The following is a 15,494-nucleotide window of genomic DNA, read 5'->3' on the forward strand; positions in this document are numbered from 1 at the left end:
TATCTCATACACACAAGAAATGCAATGCAAAATTATCATGGGACAACATACAAATAATGTCTTACCAATTACTATTATCCACAGCATCTCCAAATCCAGGTGTATCAACTATTGTAAGTAGTAACTGAACACCACCCTCTTTGATTAAAACTTTTGACTGCTCAACCTGTAAAATGAATACAGTAAGATTAAATTTTTAGCAGTTTAGTCATCTTTAGTCATCTTCAACTATCTTAAACACTGGGAAAAAGCATTCAATTAATAAGAAGTCTGACAAAGAATTGCTAACTTTTCTGCTTCAGAGGTAAACTGTGTCTGTGTTTTGCTTATAAAATCTCAAAGATTTTACAGTAAAAAATATTTTTTAAAGACAAAGGTCATTAATTAAATAAAGTCAGTGATAGAAGAACCTTATAAGTATATGGGACATCTTAATATTTAAATTCCTGATTAAACAGAAGAAACCTTAATCAGGCATTTAACTTGACAGAGTTGCACACCTGGGTCACTTCAAAGAAAATGACACGTTTCAAAACTAATCCTGTCCGCAAGCACCTTAGACATTTCTAGTCCTCTTAATGTATTTTTAAAAAATACATTTATTCTTCAGCTAGCATAATGGCTGGGAATGGAATCACAAAGTGATGGTTTCCTATTACAAACAGAATTATATTGCGAAGTAATACAATCTGGCTGCAATCTGCTGAGCTAGACTTCATGTGACTGCAATGGATTGGGCTCCTGTTAGCTCAAGTCGCTGATGGAAACCTGCCTCAGAAGGCAACTACATCAGCACAAAGAATGATGCAATATCTGGGTGTGACTTCCAGTTGTGACCACCCATCTGCAACACAGTTCAGGCAGCTTGCAGTGAACCTGTCATCAAAAAGATTAAGCATGTCATAACAGACAAGATCTAGGCTAAGCAGCACATGGATTGCTACCCCCTTCTTCCTACTAATATTTCAGTAATTACTGATATTGCCAAAGTCAGGTCCATCTGCCTGAGAAGGTGCTGTACACCACTGTCCTATCAAGTGAGATGCACAGCAGTATGAAATGATGAACTCAATGTTGGCTTCTTTCCAACTGCTCAGACATTTAATGATCTTTTTTTCCCCTGATATTAAAACAATTCCTATTAAAGCATAGTGACACTGTTTTCTAGATATGGATTCAAGAAATCAGCCATGTAAGCCATTTATCCAGAACCACACGAGAGCTGGAAGACTCTAGGTGATGCCACCTTGCTGCTCATTGCTTAACGTTTCTTAAGCCTCACAAACCCTAACTGTGGAGATAAAACAAAGTTCTATTTATAATAAACCATATCTGGATGGTCTCTTCACCAGCTCAAGATTTAAGAAATATTATATTAATGCTTCTTAAGCTCTTGCACGTCCCTAATTGTTATGTAAGTAAAGCAGACTCTCACAGCCACACCTGAACCTTGTTGCAAACACTGCAATCACCACTTATGTGGTGCAATGTAAATCCACAAGATAAACTAACACTGCAGAAAGTCAGACTAAATCTCTCTTGCACAAGCAAAACACTGATTCCAATTAAAAAAGAATATTAGAATTACAGAAAACAGTAACTACCTACAAAGAAAGCTTCATATTTAACCTCAATGTATGCAGGATGCTGTTTTTATTTATTCAGCAGCAGAGATCCTATCCAAGCTTGATCAGTACCTTTTGCTGCTAGTTCTCAAAGAGTTAATGGCTATCAGAATACCAGTCACAGAAGTATCCAAGTTGGGCTGGAGTTCAAGACCACCCAATTCAAACTCCAACATGAACAGGCCTTACTGCACGGTTAGGGTGCTATAAAAAAACAGGAATTAAAACCAACTGAACAAAACTGTACACACACCAGCCTAAGTCACCACCAAGTTACTCTTTCACAAACTATAAAACTCTCACCCTTCCAAAAGTGTGCAGCTGAAAGCCATGAGAACCTAGAAATACATGCACAGCTTTAGAAACATGTATGTTGTAATTATGGCGAGTATACGTCCCCCCCATCCTCAAGAGTTCTGTGAAGGAATTTTATTGTACACAATTGATACCAGAACTCAAGACAGTAATCCCCAGGCATAGTCAACTCAGCCAAGAGCTTACTACTCACAAGCTTTAGCACACAAGAGATTAACTTCTGATTCCTTCCATTCTTTTGGCTATCTTGCATATTGTAACCACACAGTCCTCCTATTACCAAGTTCTCTGCAAGTATAAGAAACCTACAATACCTGCAAGATACTAGAGATGATAACATTAAGAGATGTACTCTTGCAAAGAGCTACGAGGTATCAGCTTTATTCTCCAGCACAAAAATTCCCAGCAAGAACCATTAAATTGTTATGGGCTCATGGTGGAATGCTTCTACAAAAGAAGTAATTAATAATACATTATTTTGAATATATGTTTATAACAAAGGAAAAGAACCGTCAAGAGATCTCAGAAATGTCAAGCCAAGTATTTTCCCTGATTCTGCATGCTTGTAAAATCTAAGTGTGGCTGAGTTTGTGAAGTCACCTTCTGACAAATGGTCTGCAGCAACTAAATCTCTGCAGACAGAGCTAATACTTGGTGGTGAGGACTTAAATTTTTTCCTTACTTTTCATAAATTCATCTTGCTATCAGAGCAGGGTTTTCACAAACCTACAGAACAAGAAACATTAGCTAATGAATTAAATGTCCTGTGCTCGTGCAGTGGACAATCAGACCACATTCAGGATATATTGTAAGCAGTAGATTACACTGGTAGGAAATAGTAAATTAAGATTCTGCTACAAAGCCTCTGCAAAGGTGCATTTTCCTAATCTAAATGGATGTGTCCATACATGGTCAAAGGCACAGAAAGCAACATCTGGAAAAGATCCAGAAAATCACTGTAAACTAGTGTCATTCACAGTTAAGCATTCAACTGCATCCCATCATCTGATTTACAAGTATTCCCAAGGGATTCATGGAAAACATTAGTTCAAGTCTTGGAATTCAAGACTTTGTAAGAATAGTCTCCTCCAAACAGCCATTTTCCCATGCACTCCAGTCAGCTGGGTCACACCAGTCTCCTCAGCAGTTACTATGCAGCGTTCATCAAATGATGCTTATTACAGCTTGACTGCTTTTTATTGGATGAAAGAGGTCTTTGCCATCCTGTATTTAAGGTAGTCAGATAATGATCAGAGAAAACAAATTTAATAGCCTCTCATTTCTGAGTATGTTTCCTGTGAATTCATTTGGCACCAAATCACTTACTCTTAACCATTTTTCTGCATTTTTTATGAGTATAATGCAAAGGGCCTGCCTCACAAAACAACTCCAAACTGCAATGGTTTTCAAACCCAAACCACAGTTCGTGTTTAATTATGCAAGAGCCTATTACAATTCCTGATCAGTAAGTTGTTCCCACCATACAAGAACATGCGACTATTCCAACCTAGATTTGAGAATGCTTAAGTGAGGCGGATTCTCTCATCCCTACCCTACAAAACTAATTCATCAATCCTCAACTTGAAAAGGTTTTCACTGGTGTAATAGGTTGCAATACAGGATGTGACCAGAAATGTGTATTCTATCACCATCTGCTGAAGCTGGGTGGGGCAGTGATCCTTATCTTCGTGGGACATATTATCTGCTAATGGGCCATCTTTAAACCAGGTGGAGCAGTCATCTTTATCTTTTCCACAACCCATCCTCCCTCCAGGAAGATATCATCTGCTGCTGGGCCATTAAGTCCCACTGCATGACTGATAAAATTACATCATCCCATTGGGAGATGTTCCAGCCAGGGGAGGAACCAAGCCTTTCCTACCTAGAATAAAACTAAGATTTTGAACAACCAAGTCCCTTCTTTCCACTGGATGCCAGAGGAAAGCCGGACCTTTCCACATTATCACTGGACCTTCAGAGAAAAACTGCATTCTTCTACAGGACCACTGCTTCAACTGAAACACATCTGTCACTCCAGGAGGACTGTAGCCACCATTTAATGGGACTGCTAACAACATCCTGACTGACGAAGTGTCAGGCTGTATTCTGATTCTCTCAGTGTTTTGGGTTTTGTTCATTCTAATATTGTATTTCTATTTTTAATTTTCCTAGTAAATAACTGTTATTCCTATTCCCATATCTTTTCCTGAGAGCCTCTTAATTACAAAACTAAAATAATTTGGAGGGAGGGGGTTTACATTCTCCATTTCAAAGAGAAGTTCCTGCCTTTCTTGGCAGACACCTGTCCTCCAAACCAGGACAACTGGCAAAGAGTACAATCCAGTCAATCCAAACTGTAACTCCCACTGCTTATTCTTTAATATCTGACAGGAAACACCTCCACATCATACAAATTGCTACCACACACAATTTTCATGCTTGTAGGGGGAAAAATTTTATGCTCACACACAATGAAACAAGAATTTCCGTTTCTTTCTTAAAATGCTACACTGAATTTTCATTCATTCGAAGGCACTGAAAGCAAAGTTGCATTGCAAGCATAAAAAAAAAAAATTCTTATTAGATAAAGTCAAAATTAGTTTCTAGAGGGGAAGATAGCCTTTAAATCTATTTCATTCCCACCATATTATTTTCTAAGTCATGTCAGACCCCAATTCACTACTGAAAATAGTTTTGGCAACCCCTCGGCCTCAAGATTTAGCCCATGCAGTGGAAGTAGGAAGAAAATGCAATGGCTTTTCAGCCTGCGCTCTGTTCAAGCCCTTTTCTTCCCCTCTCCAGCTTTACACAGGAAAAAAAAGAAAGCATTAAGAGAGGCTTTCTGAAAAGTATGTCTTCTTAAACCAGTAAACTAATACAAATCAAACCACCCCGATGGTCGGAATAAACAACAGACCATCTAATCTTGCCACGTAACAGATGAAAGTACTTAACTCAAATTCCAGAAATTCCAGTTTTTCTTACACTGATGTACCTTTAATAAGGATGATAACAAGTTATTTTTGAAAGATGTCTTGGTTTGGGTTTTTTTTCTTGTTAGCTTGTGTACAAATTCTTCCAAAGATATTTCCCAACTGAAAAAACCAAAAGTCTTCCAATGACAGGGAGTCCAACCCACAGTTATTTAAATGAAAATTAAATGAACATAACCTGAATTGGTTTAGTTTCTGCTAAACTAAAATGTAATCACCAGTAATGAGATACTACATCTCTCTTCCAATAAAAATAGTCACCCACCTATTTGGTTTTCCAACACTGATTGACTCAGTATTAAGTACATTATATGAGAGTTTAACTCTGCACACCTCTTCCAATCCCACTTAACATATCTTTCAGGTAAGCTTAATCCTTATTCAAATATTGAAAGAATGGTCTGATGCCCCTCTTAACAAGCTTTCAAGTTCATTATGTCAGTCACTACGGTTTTACATTAAACTGATAAAATAGCCTAACAGATATGAACAAAACTTAGAAACTATTAATATATTGTTAATCAAATTCTGGATGTTCTAAAGCTTTCCTCCAAATAAGAAAAAATTGATATTCTGCAATGAATTTGTTTTGTAATAGTATTCAAGCTTTAACATTGAACTAACTGATAAGCAATGCAATTTAAACTTCTCAATATGGACATAATAACTAACTTTTTCCTTCTACTGTGTTAATTATTCTGATACTGGATCAAGAACTGTCTTACCCAAAACCCCAAACAAAAAAAAACCCCAAGGTCCCAAAAAGCAGTAAGGACAGTAGTTCATGACATTGGAACTTAATTACTTGATTCCAACAAGTAAAAAAGTACGCTATTTTACAATTTCTGTTTAGCACCTTGCATATCCTCCTAACTCAACACAGGGCTTAATCACTTCATGACAACTCCGTAATTGCCCCCGTCACTTCAGCCACAGTCGAATTTTACAGCAGGAGGAACTCTGTTGGACAGCAGCAGCAATGGTGAGCACCCTTGGCTCTCACCTGTATAAAGTAAGATTATCACAAGCTATCTTCACCAAAGTCTCAAGCAAGTGCACATCAAGAGAGGTAAGTAGAGCTCATGCATCCTTATTCAGCTGCTCAGCTGTGGAGGCAGAAAGTACCTAACAAACACAATGATATCCTAAACTACCCATAGCATTATTTCTTAGCATTAGCTAATTTATTTTTAATAATCTTTTATAACACAGAAAACATGCTCCTTTTCTTGAGAGAAAATATAATTGATTAGTAACAACTTATTACACAAAATAAATGGATCAACTTCAGATTTTCAGTCTTTGACTAAATAGTTCAGTTGCATCATGCACTTGCAGGAACATCATCTTTGCCATCATCTTTATATAACTCTTGTTCTTAAAGCCAGACAGCTTCACCCTAGTCCCTAATGTTTCAGAATAACAACTTGTAACAGGTAAACAAGGTACCACTAAGGATACAGTCTGCAGAAGACTCACAGATACTTTTATACCCAGGACTCTGCATTTCTATCAAATCCTTTAATATTTGGTCTCTAAAAGCCTGCCTATACAGACAGGTTTTACTGCACATTTATGTATTTCTACAGATTTACTCTCTATTTTAATGGATAATAAATATTATATTTTCAAAAAGTTCTGCACGTAAATGTGCTTTTTAATCTACAGGCAAAACACAAAATACTTCAGGGCTCCCACATTTCTACAGGCTACAGTTTGGAGAACCTGAAAGTTCTTTTGTTCAGATACACTGAAAGAAACACTGAAAATTTCTTTGTGGTTTACATCATGACTGAATATATCTTGAAACTCAGGTGCTTATGTGTCAACTGTACATCACCTTACATTACTAAATTGCAAGTTACAACATTCAGGCTGCTCCTTTTTTTTCCCCAGACATACCTGTACGGTCTTTTTAATTCTGTGTGAAGGACCTGGATACTCTGGGGAATACAATTCTGTTAAGAATAGTGAGTTGATTAATGTTGATTTTCCCAGTCCAGATTCACCTAGAAGAAAACAGAACAGTTTCAGTAAAACCAGGAGTATCACATCAAATATAAACATTTAAATCTACATTTCAAACGCTCTTTAAACATAGTACCTGAAAACGTGCACTGCATTTTAAGACTTTGAGAATCCATCATCTGTTCCAATTTCAAGGAAAACCTTTAAAATCCAACTGTCACTGTTGGGCTATACAGACATTAATTTTTCTGATTGTATTAAGCACTTTTGTTGACTGATCCCATTACAACACACAAGGATTATATTACATTAAATTTTATACATAAGCTAACTTCCTGGTATAACTCATAATGCCAAAGCAGATACTTAATACAACTTATGTCACCTTTATTTCAAGTATTTATTTCAGAGTCTTTATTAACAGGGAGGGGAAAAAAGAAGAGAGGGTAGGAGGGGGCGGGGGGAGGGAAAAAGACTGAGATTCGTTTGCTATAATTATTAACGCCACAAGAGATAAAATGAACTTTCAAACTACGTGGTTTGCCTAGGAAACGTTGCTGTTGCTGGGGCACAGAAGGGGACTGTATTTTATTTGGGTTTTTTTGGCAATTTGTTTCATGAGCAACAGTAAGTCAGCCTTACTGAAGCACCTGGAGACATTACTGCCATGACAATCCAAGCAAATACAGCTGAACAGCCCACAGCAAAGATTACCCTCCATCTCTACAAAGGCAAGAATTTCAGATCAACTATTTATTACTTCAAAAGAAAAGTCTTTTGCCTAGGTTGTTTCTTTTTGTTAAGAAACTACTTCAACACAATTCACAGAAGCATGAGAACTACAGAAAAAAAGTATAAAAAGATGATACTTTCTTTCTGTTTAAGTTTCATATGCAGTCTTTCAGTACAGTGATCTAAACAGAAATAGACACAAGAGAAATTTGCTTTCACACTAACAAATTTGAGGGCAAACTATGTACTTTCACTGAGGGAAGAAAATGAGCTGAACTGGGCCCATAATTGAAACGTAAAACTTAACCAAAGCACTAATTACTCCAGGCCTAACAAATATGGTGTCAATTTAGAGACTGAACTGAGAAAACTTCTAACCCTGTCTTGAGATAAATGTCCTGGGTTAATGCAAGAGAGTTACATAACAGAATGTAGTGAGGAACTGTCTCCCCTGTAATAGGTACGCTTCCTATTACACAAGGTGTCTCATACACAGCAGCCATCTCGATTATGGTGGTGTACCACCAAGTGGTGTCTGCAGCACCAAGCAGAGCAATCTCATTAGCTACACTGTAAACGGACTAGCAGCTGATAAAACACTGCAAACCAGAGCTCCTGGTGGCTGCCTGCACTCTCAGTGTGCTTGTTCTTCAAACCCCACCATCTTGGACAGATGAGCTAACCCGTACTGTGAGAAGCAAGCAGCGGCTACCCACAAGCAGGCTCATGGGCTGCAGCAGCCAAGGAAAAGGGAGATAGATACTCAAGGTATGGTGCCAAGAATGAACACTCAGCCCACCAGGACAGGTTTATGCAAGGCAGCAGGGATATGCTCGCTGACAAGATTTTATTACTGCCCTGCAGATTTTGCTTTTTTCCATGGTCAGATGCATGAAACACTTATGAACTATGCAGTAAACACAACAGTACCTCCAAGTCTGTTACAAAGGACACAGATTTTCTACTATGCATTTCCAAGACTTTAAGGACAGGGTCAGCTGCAGCTGAGAGGCCTCCCCACCAACTCTGCAACAGAAATAAGCTTCTGAAATGCATAATTTTCCAGTCTCATAGATGCATCCCAGTTAATGTTTAACCTCCATCTCACAACCTTGCTCAAGAGATACATACCATTTCAATTAAACTGAAGGTTTTAATCCACCCAACGGAAGCTGTCAAGAGAGTGGCTCTGGTTTTGAAATGCACAATTCATACCCTTTCAGTGACTTTCACTTTTTAGCTTGACCATAATTTTGCAAAAGGCACCCTACTACAGTACTGAAGAAAGATTTTAGAATCAGATTTTACTTCAGTATACAAAAAGGGTTGCCCCTTCTTCCTTCTATTGGGGTTACTGCTGGTCTTTATACGCTAAAAAATTCCAGGTGAAAAACACTGAGAACAACCACTTCTCCTGAAAATGAGTGCCTGTCAAGTTGTCACTGAAATTCAACATATGGATTTAACATAAGATTTTCAGCTTCAAAAGAATGTGATGGAAAACCAGCAGTTTGCCCTAGATGGATGTCAGCTGTGGCACTCCATACAAAGTAGTCCTTGAATTGCTGAAGCATTACATGATCTTGACAGATTTGAGGTTTGTTCCCCTCCTCACCCTTCATCCCCCTCACAGCTGCAAGAATGTGAAGACAACATTGAGCTGAAATTAGTGAAAAGAAAGTATGCTAAGAATATTTATGCTCAGTCTTGTTCCCAAAGGTGCCCAGCATCCTAGATACCCTTACCCACCATTCTAACTTTAACCAGCCAGTGCAGGTTATAACAGCTTTAACTGCTACCTATAATTGATGTATTACTTGTAAGAACCTGCATCAATGCAACAATCCTGGATGCAGTTGTGCCTTAGACCATGTAAAGGTCAACATCTGCAACAGCAGTAAGAAGGGAGAAAAGCAAATAAATCAATTGCACTGAAACTGTAGGTAAAAACTCTAACTGGAACATTTAATACTGTACTATCAGAAGTCATGCTGCTTCCACTGTAACAAAATAAGAGTTTCTCTGATGACTACAGTGAAAGCAGAATTAGAGATATCAACTGTAATTGAACATTCTAGCAGCCTTTCTGGACATACTGAAATATTCTAATCCTCATAAGAAATATAATAAGGCAATAAAAAAAAAAAAATCCAACCAAAACACCCCCCCCCAAATCCCCAAACAAACACACACAAAATACCCTTAAATCCACAGCCAAACAAAACCCTCTATACTTCCCAAAGTTACATTAAAGGATTGCCCACTGGAAAGGCTGCGAAATCAGTTTCCATGCATGCAACAGACTATGAATATGACTAAAAAACCACAAGGGAGAAGAGAAAACAAGTGAAATTTAATTTGCCTTTACATAAACAAAACGATACATCCCAAATAAAATGCATCTTCCCACTTTCAGTAGGCAATTCTGATGAGATTCTGCCCTTTGACCACTGCATGAACTGGCAAAAGGATGTAATGTAATAGAACCTTTTCAATAGCAGTAAGTTCCAATCACTTAATGAATTATGATGTGGTTAGACCTAGGTGCCTACTTTAGAGAGAGATGTTTTTTAGAAATTTGTTTTAAAACAAGAAAAAAAGGAAAACATTTATATTGCAGGGTAATCCTGAATCCAAAAGGTTAATTATTTTGTGTATCCAGGTACTGCTTTTACCTCATCCTCATTCTCTTACTAAATATTTCACATAGGCTTCAAGTTCTTCTAAATATTGTTATTTTTCTTCATTATTTTGTATCTCACATTTATCAGCAACTTAGTGTTTCCAAATGTTAACATTTTATCAAGCTATTTTTGTAGTAACATTCAAACACATGAAGCTGGCCACTCTTGTTGGTAGAAATAAGCAAGTACTTTTACTAACATACTTATGCAAAGGAAGACCTTTTGTGAGCCCTTTACAGAGCTAACGAAAGTCCACAAATTTCTGAATAACTGTACAAAGAGTGGAACTCTTCTTATACACTTGGGTTAACAATCACCTCATGACCATTAGCATCTTTATAAAGATGGTCCATAGCACATCACTTTAAATTTACCTTGGACAGCAACATTTTTTCTTCTGTCAACAAAACACTGATTAAGTATTTCCTTTTTTTCCTACCCATATAAGACTAGCTGTTAACATGAGAAGGGAAACAAAGCAAAAAAAACCAAAAACCAACACATTCAGTCTTCTCTTTTACATCTCAAGCATATACATCTCAAACTTCTGGAGGTCAGAGGAGACCACTGGAAACCACCGGAATGGTTTGCAAACCATGTCAGTAGTCTCCAGAATAGTATTAAAGCACATAAGTAAAGGAAATGAACAATTAAAACGCTGGAACAAGGGTGTGTAATCCATGTGAATGGGGGAAAGCAGTACTCGGGTAAAAAAATTAGTGAACTAGCTCAACTGAGCTACATAAATCTTCCACCTTCATTTCCAAATCCCTCCCCATAAATGAACCAGAAATCCTAATCTGTGATAATCCATTAGAAAATCTACTCACTCTAACTTGTTTCCATCAGTTCTTACTATGACTTTATTACTACAAAAAGCCTCAATCTGCCAGCATCTACTCCCTGTGATAACAGAAGTGAATTGTTACCCTTAATGATTTTTTTTCACTGTTCATTGCTGTGGCACATGAAGAATGTGGCATATTTCCAAGCTCCCCCAAATTTCCAGCCTCTGCCATTCATACTCAAATACCAACAAGAAAAATGGACAAGAAGTCCAGTCCAACCTAGCTTTTTTCCAGCTTTATTGTAACTTCCAGTGGAGACCGCAGTTTTCTCAGTCATATGCTGCCCCTCTCAATAATGCATCACACTATATCTTCTAGATACCACATCATTCTGAAAATCCAGGATTGGTTTTCTTCTATATTTGTAGGATCTTGTTTTCTAAAACTCAAGCCCTGAAAAAAGCACGACTTGCGTTCTTGGATTTATGACCTCATGTGAAAACTCATTAAACATAGCAAGTGATCAAGGTGAGTAACCAATCTTGAACATTCCCAATGTGCTCTCTGCATGACTTCCTACCTCTTCATTATAAGTTACTCTTGCAGAAGTAACCCGAAGTTTTCTACTCTTCACTAACAATTACGTAGCTATCTACCAGTGAAACAGTATTTCATGCTTATGCCCTCTGACAATCAATTGCACCACTGGGAACAATGACCACAAGAGTACTTAGGAATTTCAAGGTGCTTTCCCAAGCTCCAGGTGGGACTACAAGACTGTTAAGGAATCGCCTACCAGAATGAAAAATGCTTTGTAGCACTGGAAATCAAGACTCCAGTTTAATTGCTCAAAGTGATTTGCTCCATGTATCATCACCAAGAAGATGGCCCAGTCTCTCTATTACTGTCTCTATTAACCTGACACAGCAAGAACTGCAGAGTCAAAAGATGCATTGCTGAGAGAAGGTAACTCATCCCAGCGGGACTTGCAGTTCATTACAGACGAGCCACCAGTAAGTCCCATGGTAACCAGGTTTCCACAAATTGCACAGATTTTTGGAAGCTTCCACTGCATTTTAAGTAGACATCTGTATTTAGAGTTCTTTGATACAGTCAAGCATAAGCTGCAGTTGCTTCACTGCTTTCTCAGAATGAAGATAACCAACAGTATATTTCTCCTGTGATAAAGTGCATTTGACAGCACACTGGATATCAACAAAGAGTTATTACAAGGGGATCAAATTCAACAGAAAAATGCTGTACTTCTCCACAGCCTACTTATCCAGAATGTTTACATTTTATTACACTTTATGTTTACAATTTATTACATTTTATTTTTAGCTGGTGAGCAAGTATTTTAATGGAATTTTTCCATTTTATAAATTTTAATTATTGTGACAGTTTTTGCTTAAAATATAATCCATTAGTTTGATGCTGATGACTTAAAGAAGAGTAAAAAGCTAGTCAGAAGGCATACAAAATAATGCATTTCATCTTCTTTCATCCTTTTACAATTCACAGTTTATGTGCACGACAGCACTGGCAGCTTTATGCAAATGTGCAATGGCTTGGATGGCACTATACATGAAGGTTTTTGCTTTTATACAGAAGGGAAGCTACGTGAATAATCAGAGAGCCTGAACTACAGAAAGTGGCATGATGGAACCATCTTCTTGCCAAGGGGGAATGATGCTCTGCCATGTCATTATAGACAACCACAAAAATGGAGACTACAAGATGCTTTTAATTTTAAGTCTGATTTTAGAAGCTTTCATAAAGGCTAGTTCCTGTTTTCAGTGCTCTACAAAATATAAACCAACATTCCAGCAAACATGTAAGAACATCCAAGTGAAACCAGTCAGGAGGAGGATGGGAGCAGGACCATGCTGCTGCCACTTATCTACTTTTCCATGTAGGATGGTGTCATGTGAAATCTTGCAAATGATCAATTTTGTCTTTTACAGACATTTGTAAGTAGAAGAAAGCCAAAGCTCCCTCATTTCATAACCTGATTGTGAAGCATAAATTATGGAAGCAACGTATGTTAGAGCCACAAAGATGCTCCTAGCAAAACAGAGGAAAAGAGAAGTCTAGCAGCAATAAATTAATTTTGGCCTGTGAGCAACTGCATCAGCAGCAACATAATTTCAGCATTCAGGATACAGACAATTTCATCAATTTTCCTAGAGCAGAACTTAAAGTGCAATAACTGAGGGCAGACTCTTCGCATATTGTTCTTGTCACAAATGACCTTTAAATAATTCAGAAAAGCCATTAGCCAAAGCCATTAGAGGTGGGAAATACCTCAGAAGAATATTGCAACAGATTCTTCATAGCATTTTTCAAGTACTATTGTTTCCTCTCAAAGCAGAAGCAGGTCTAGCTTTCTACAACTGACAGATTAACACTGCCATGAAACTTTGGTTTAACTTCACAGGTGAAACTTTGGCTACTGCCAAGAGAAATGGTCCCTACTCCCAATCCAACTCTTGCCCTAGAATTCACAATGCAGCATGTGAGGCAAGAAGCGATCCAGCAAACCAGGGGACATAGGTCTTCAGGATAGGAAAATGAGGGGGAAATGACACCAGACAGATGAGCTAAGTCAAATACTCTCCTCTCTTTTTAGAAACAAGGCTAAGTGTAAAAATCTGCATTTAAAAAACTGGACCTCTTCCCTGTCACAGAAGAATCACTGACAATTCACAACTCAAAGAATTAGCGACACTTCTTCAAGAAAGTAGTATTTCCTCTAATTGCATATACAGGCTTTGCTCCTGATAAACAGCATATCTTCAAGGCAGCCATTTAAAATAGGACACGTTACCTAATCTAACATGAGGCACGGGAAGCAATCTTTCAGCATTGTGGACAAAACCTTGACAGTCCAGTAAAACCAAGAACCAAATCCACAAGCTTCTCTTCACTTTTAGTTCAACATTACTGCCAATGACAAAAACATCCATGGCATTGGCCCACTCATATCTAGTACCAAAAACAGCTGAAATGCGCTAATCTGAGCTTCAGCATTACAAGCCTACCATTAGCAGCTGCAGTCCAGGCTTGCCAAAGCTTACCTTGCTTTGTTTTCTGTGTTAGGTGAAATAACACTCCTGTGTGTCTGATTAAGCTGTAGGCATACTGTAATGCAGCTTTAGAGACCACAATTGGGTAGGTCAATCAATAAGACAATTTATTAATTCATTGATAAGGAATAGGCAAAGCAGCGCTGGGGACGTGGGAACTCCATGCTCTGCCAACACGTCTGTCTCACCTTTGGTCACTGCCCCTTTTATTGGTGGTTTCTTGGTGGGCTGTGACATGCCCCTGTGCTGGGGTACAAGTCCGTGTAAGCCCGAATATCCTGGCTAGCACTCCAGCAGCATTGGCTACAAGCCTCTACAAGGTCTGATTAAGGCTTGAACATGTTGTCACGTTACACTCCTAGCAAGGAGGTAACAGCAGGGACAAGCCTGCTCTAGTCCAAACAAGATCACATTTTCCTTATACATAAAAGTTGATACACCTCATGATTATAGTGGCAAAATAATAAAAATACATAAAAACAAAAAATAAAAACAAACAAACAAAAAAAATCAACAATTTACAACAAAAAGATTTAAATACAAATTTATAAATATAAATTATATAAATATAATGATTATAAATATAATCATTAGATTTTTCCTGTGTCTTATGTCCATGCTTTACTTTGGATCCCGTATTTTTGTTTATATTGATCCCATGGTGTATTTTCATAATGACATGAAACACTATATAACATCTCACACAAGCAACAGGAAGTTGTCAAAACTGACCTACATGGAAACCTGAATGCACAAGCTCTCTGTGAAGTAACTGGGTTAAAGAATTCAACTGGAAATGATAGAAGCTGCAGAGTTCCAGGACAAATCCTCTACGGTGAAACCTCATAACAAGCATATACCTTCAATTTTCACAGGCTTTTACAAAGCCAAAATAAAAAGCCTTCATAAGAGAAGAAAAAAACCTTATTGCTTCAAAAAATCAAACCAAGAGGAACAGAAATTGTTGTGAAAAATGATAAAGCAGGATGCTCTGTTTAAGGCAAGAAAGCAAATATCTGAGACCACCACTGCTTGGTGTGAAAGAACTATACATCTAGAGAAAGCTGCAGAACTGGACTTACTCTCTGGAGGCAAATACAGGGATAAACAGAATTGAATTCCCTAATTATTTAAAATAAAGAAAGAAAGAAAGAAAAGGGAAATATTATAGGAACATGAAATTTGTCATCTCTACATTACTGCTAACAACCATTTGTACAGCATTTCCAGTAAATAACTGCTAACATTTGCTGACTAAAGAATGAAAGATACATTAATGAACAGAGATCACAGATTAGTCACA

At 37.7% G+C, this 15,494-nt stretch overlaps 1 protein-coding gene across 2 annotated transcripts in view; it reads right to left on the minus strand.

Moving 5' to 3' along the window:
- The window catches only part of SEPTIN7 (septin 7), a 61,395-nt gene that overhangs the window by 20,177 nt on the left and 25,724 nt on the right, over window positions 1-15,494 (minus strand). For both annotated transcript variants that reach the window (XM_056486060.1, XM_056486059.1), the window contains exons 2-3: window positions 6,836-6,942; window positions 66-166 (exon numbers count right to left, since the gene is read on the minus strand). In XM_056486060.1, coding sequence (XP_056342035.1) covers window positions 66-166; window positions 6,836-6,942 — 208 coding nt within the window. The remainder of the gene's footprint in view (window positions 1-65; window positions 167-6,835; window positions 6,943-15,494) is intronic.

Source organism: Oenanthe melanoleuca, chromosome 2, assembly GCF_029582105.1.
Source record: "Oenanthe melanoleuca isolate GR-GAL-2019-014 chromosome 2, OMel1.0, whole genome shotgun sequence".
Lineage (NCBI taxonomy): Eukaryota > Metazoa > Chordata > Aves > Passeriformes > Muscicapidae > Oenanthe > Oenanthe melanoleuca.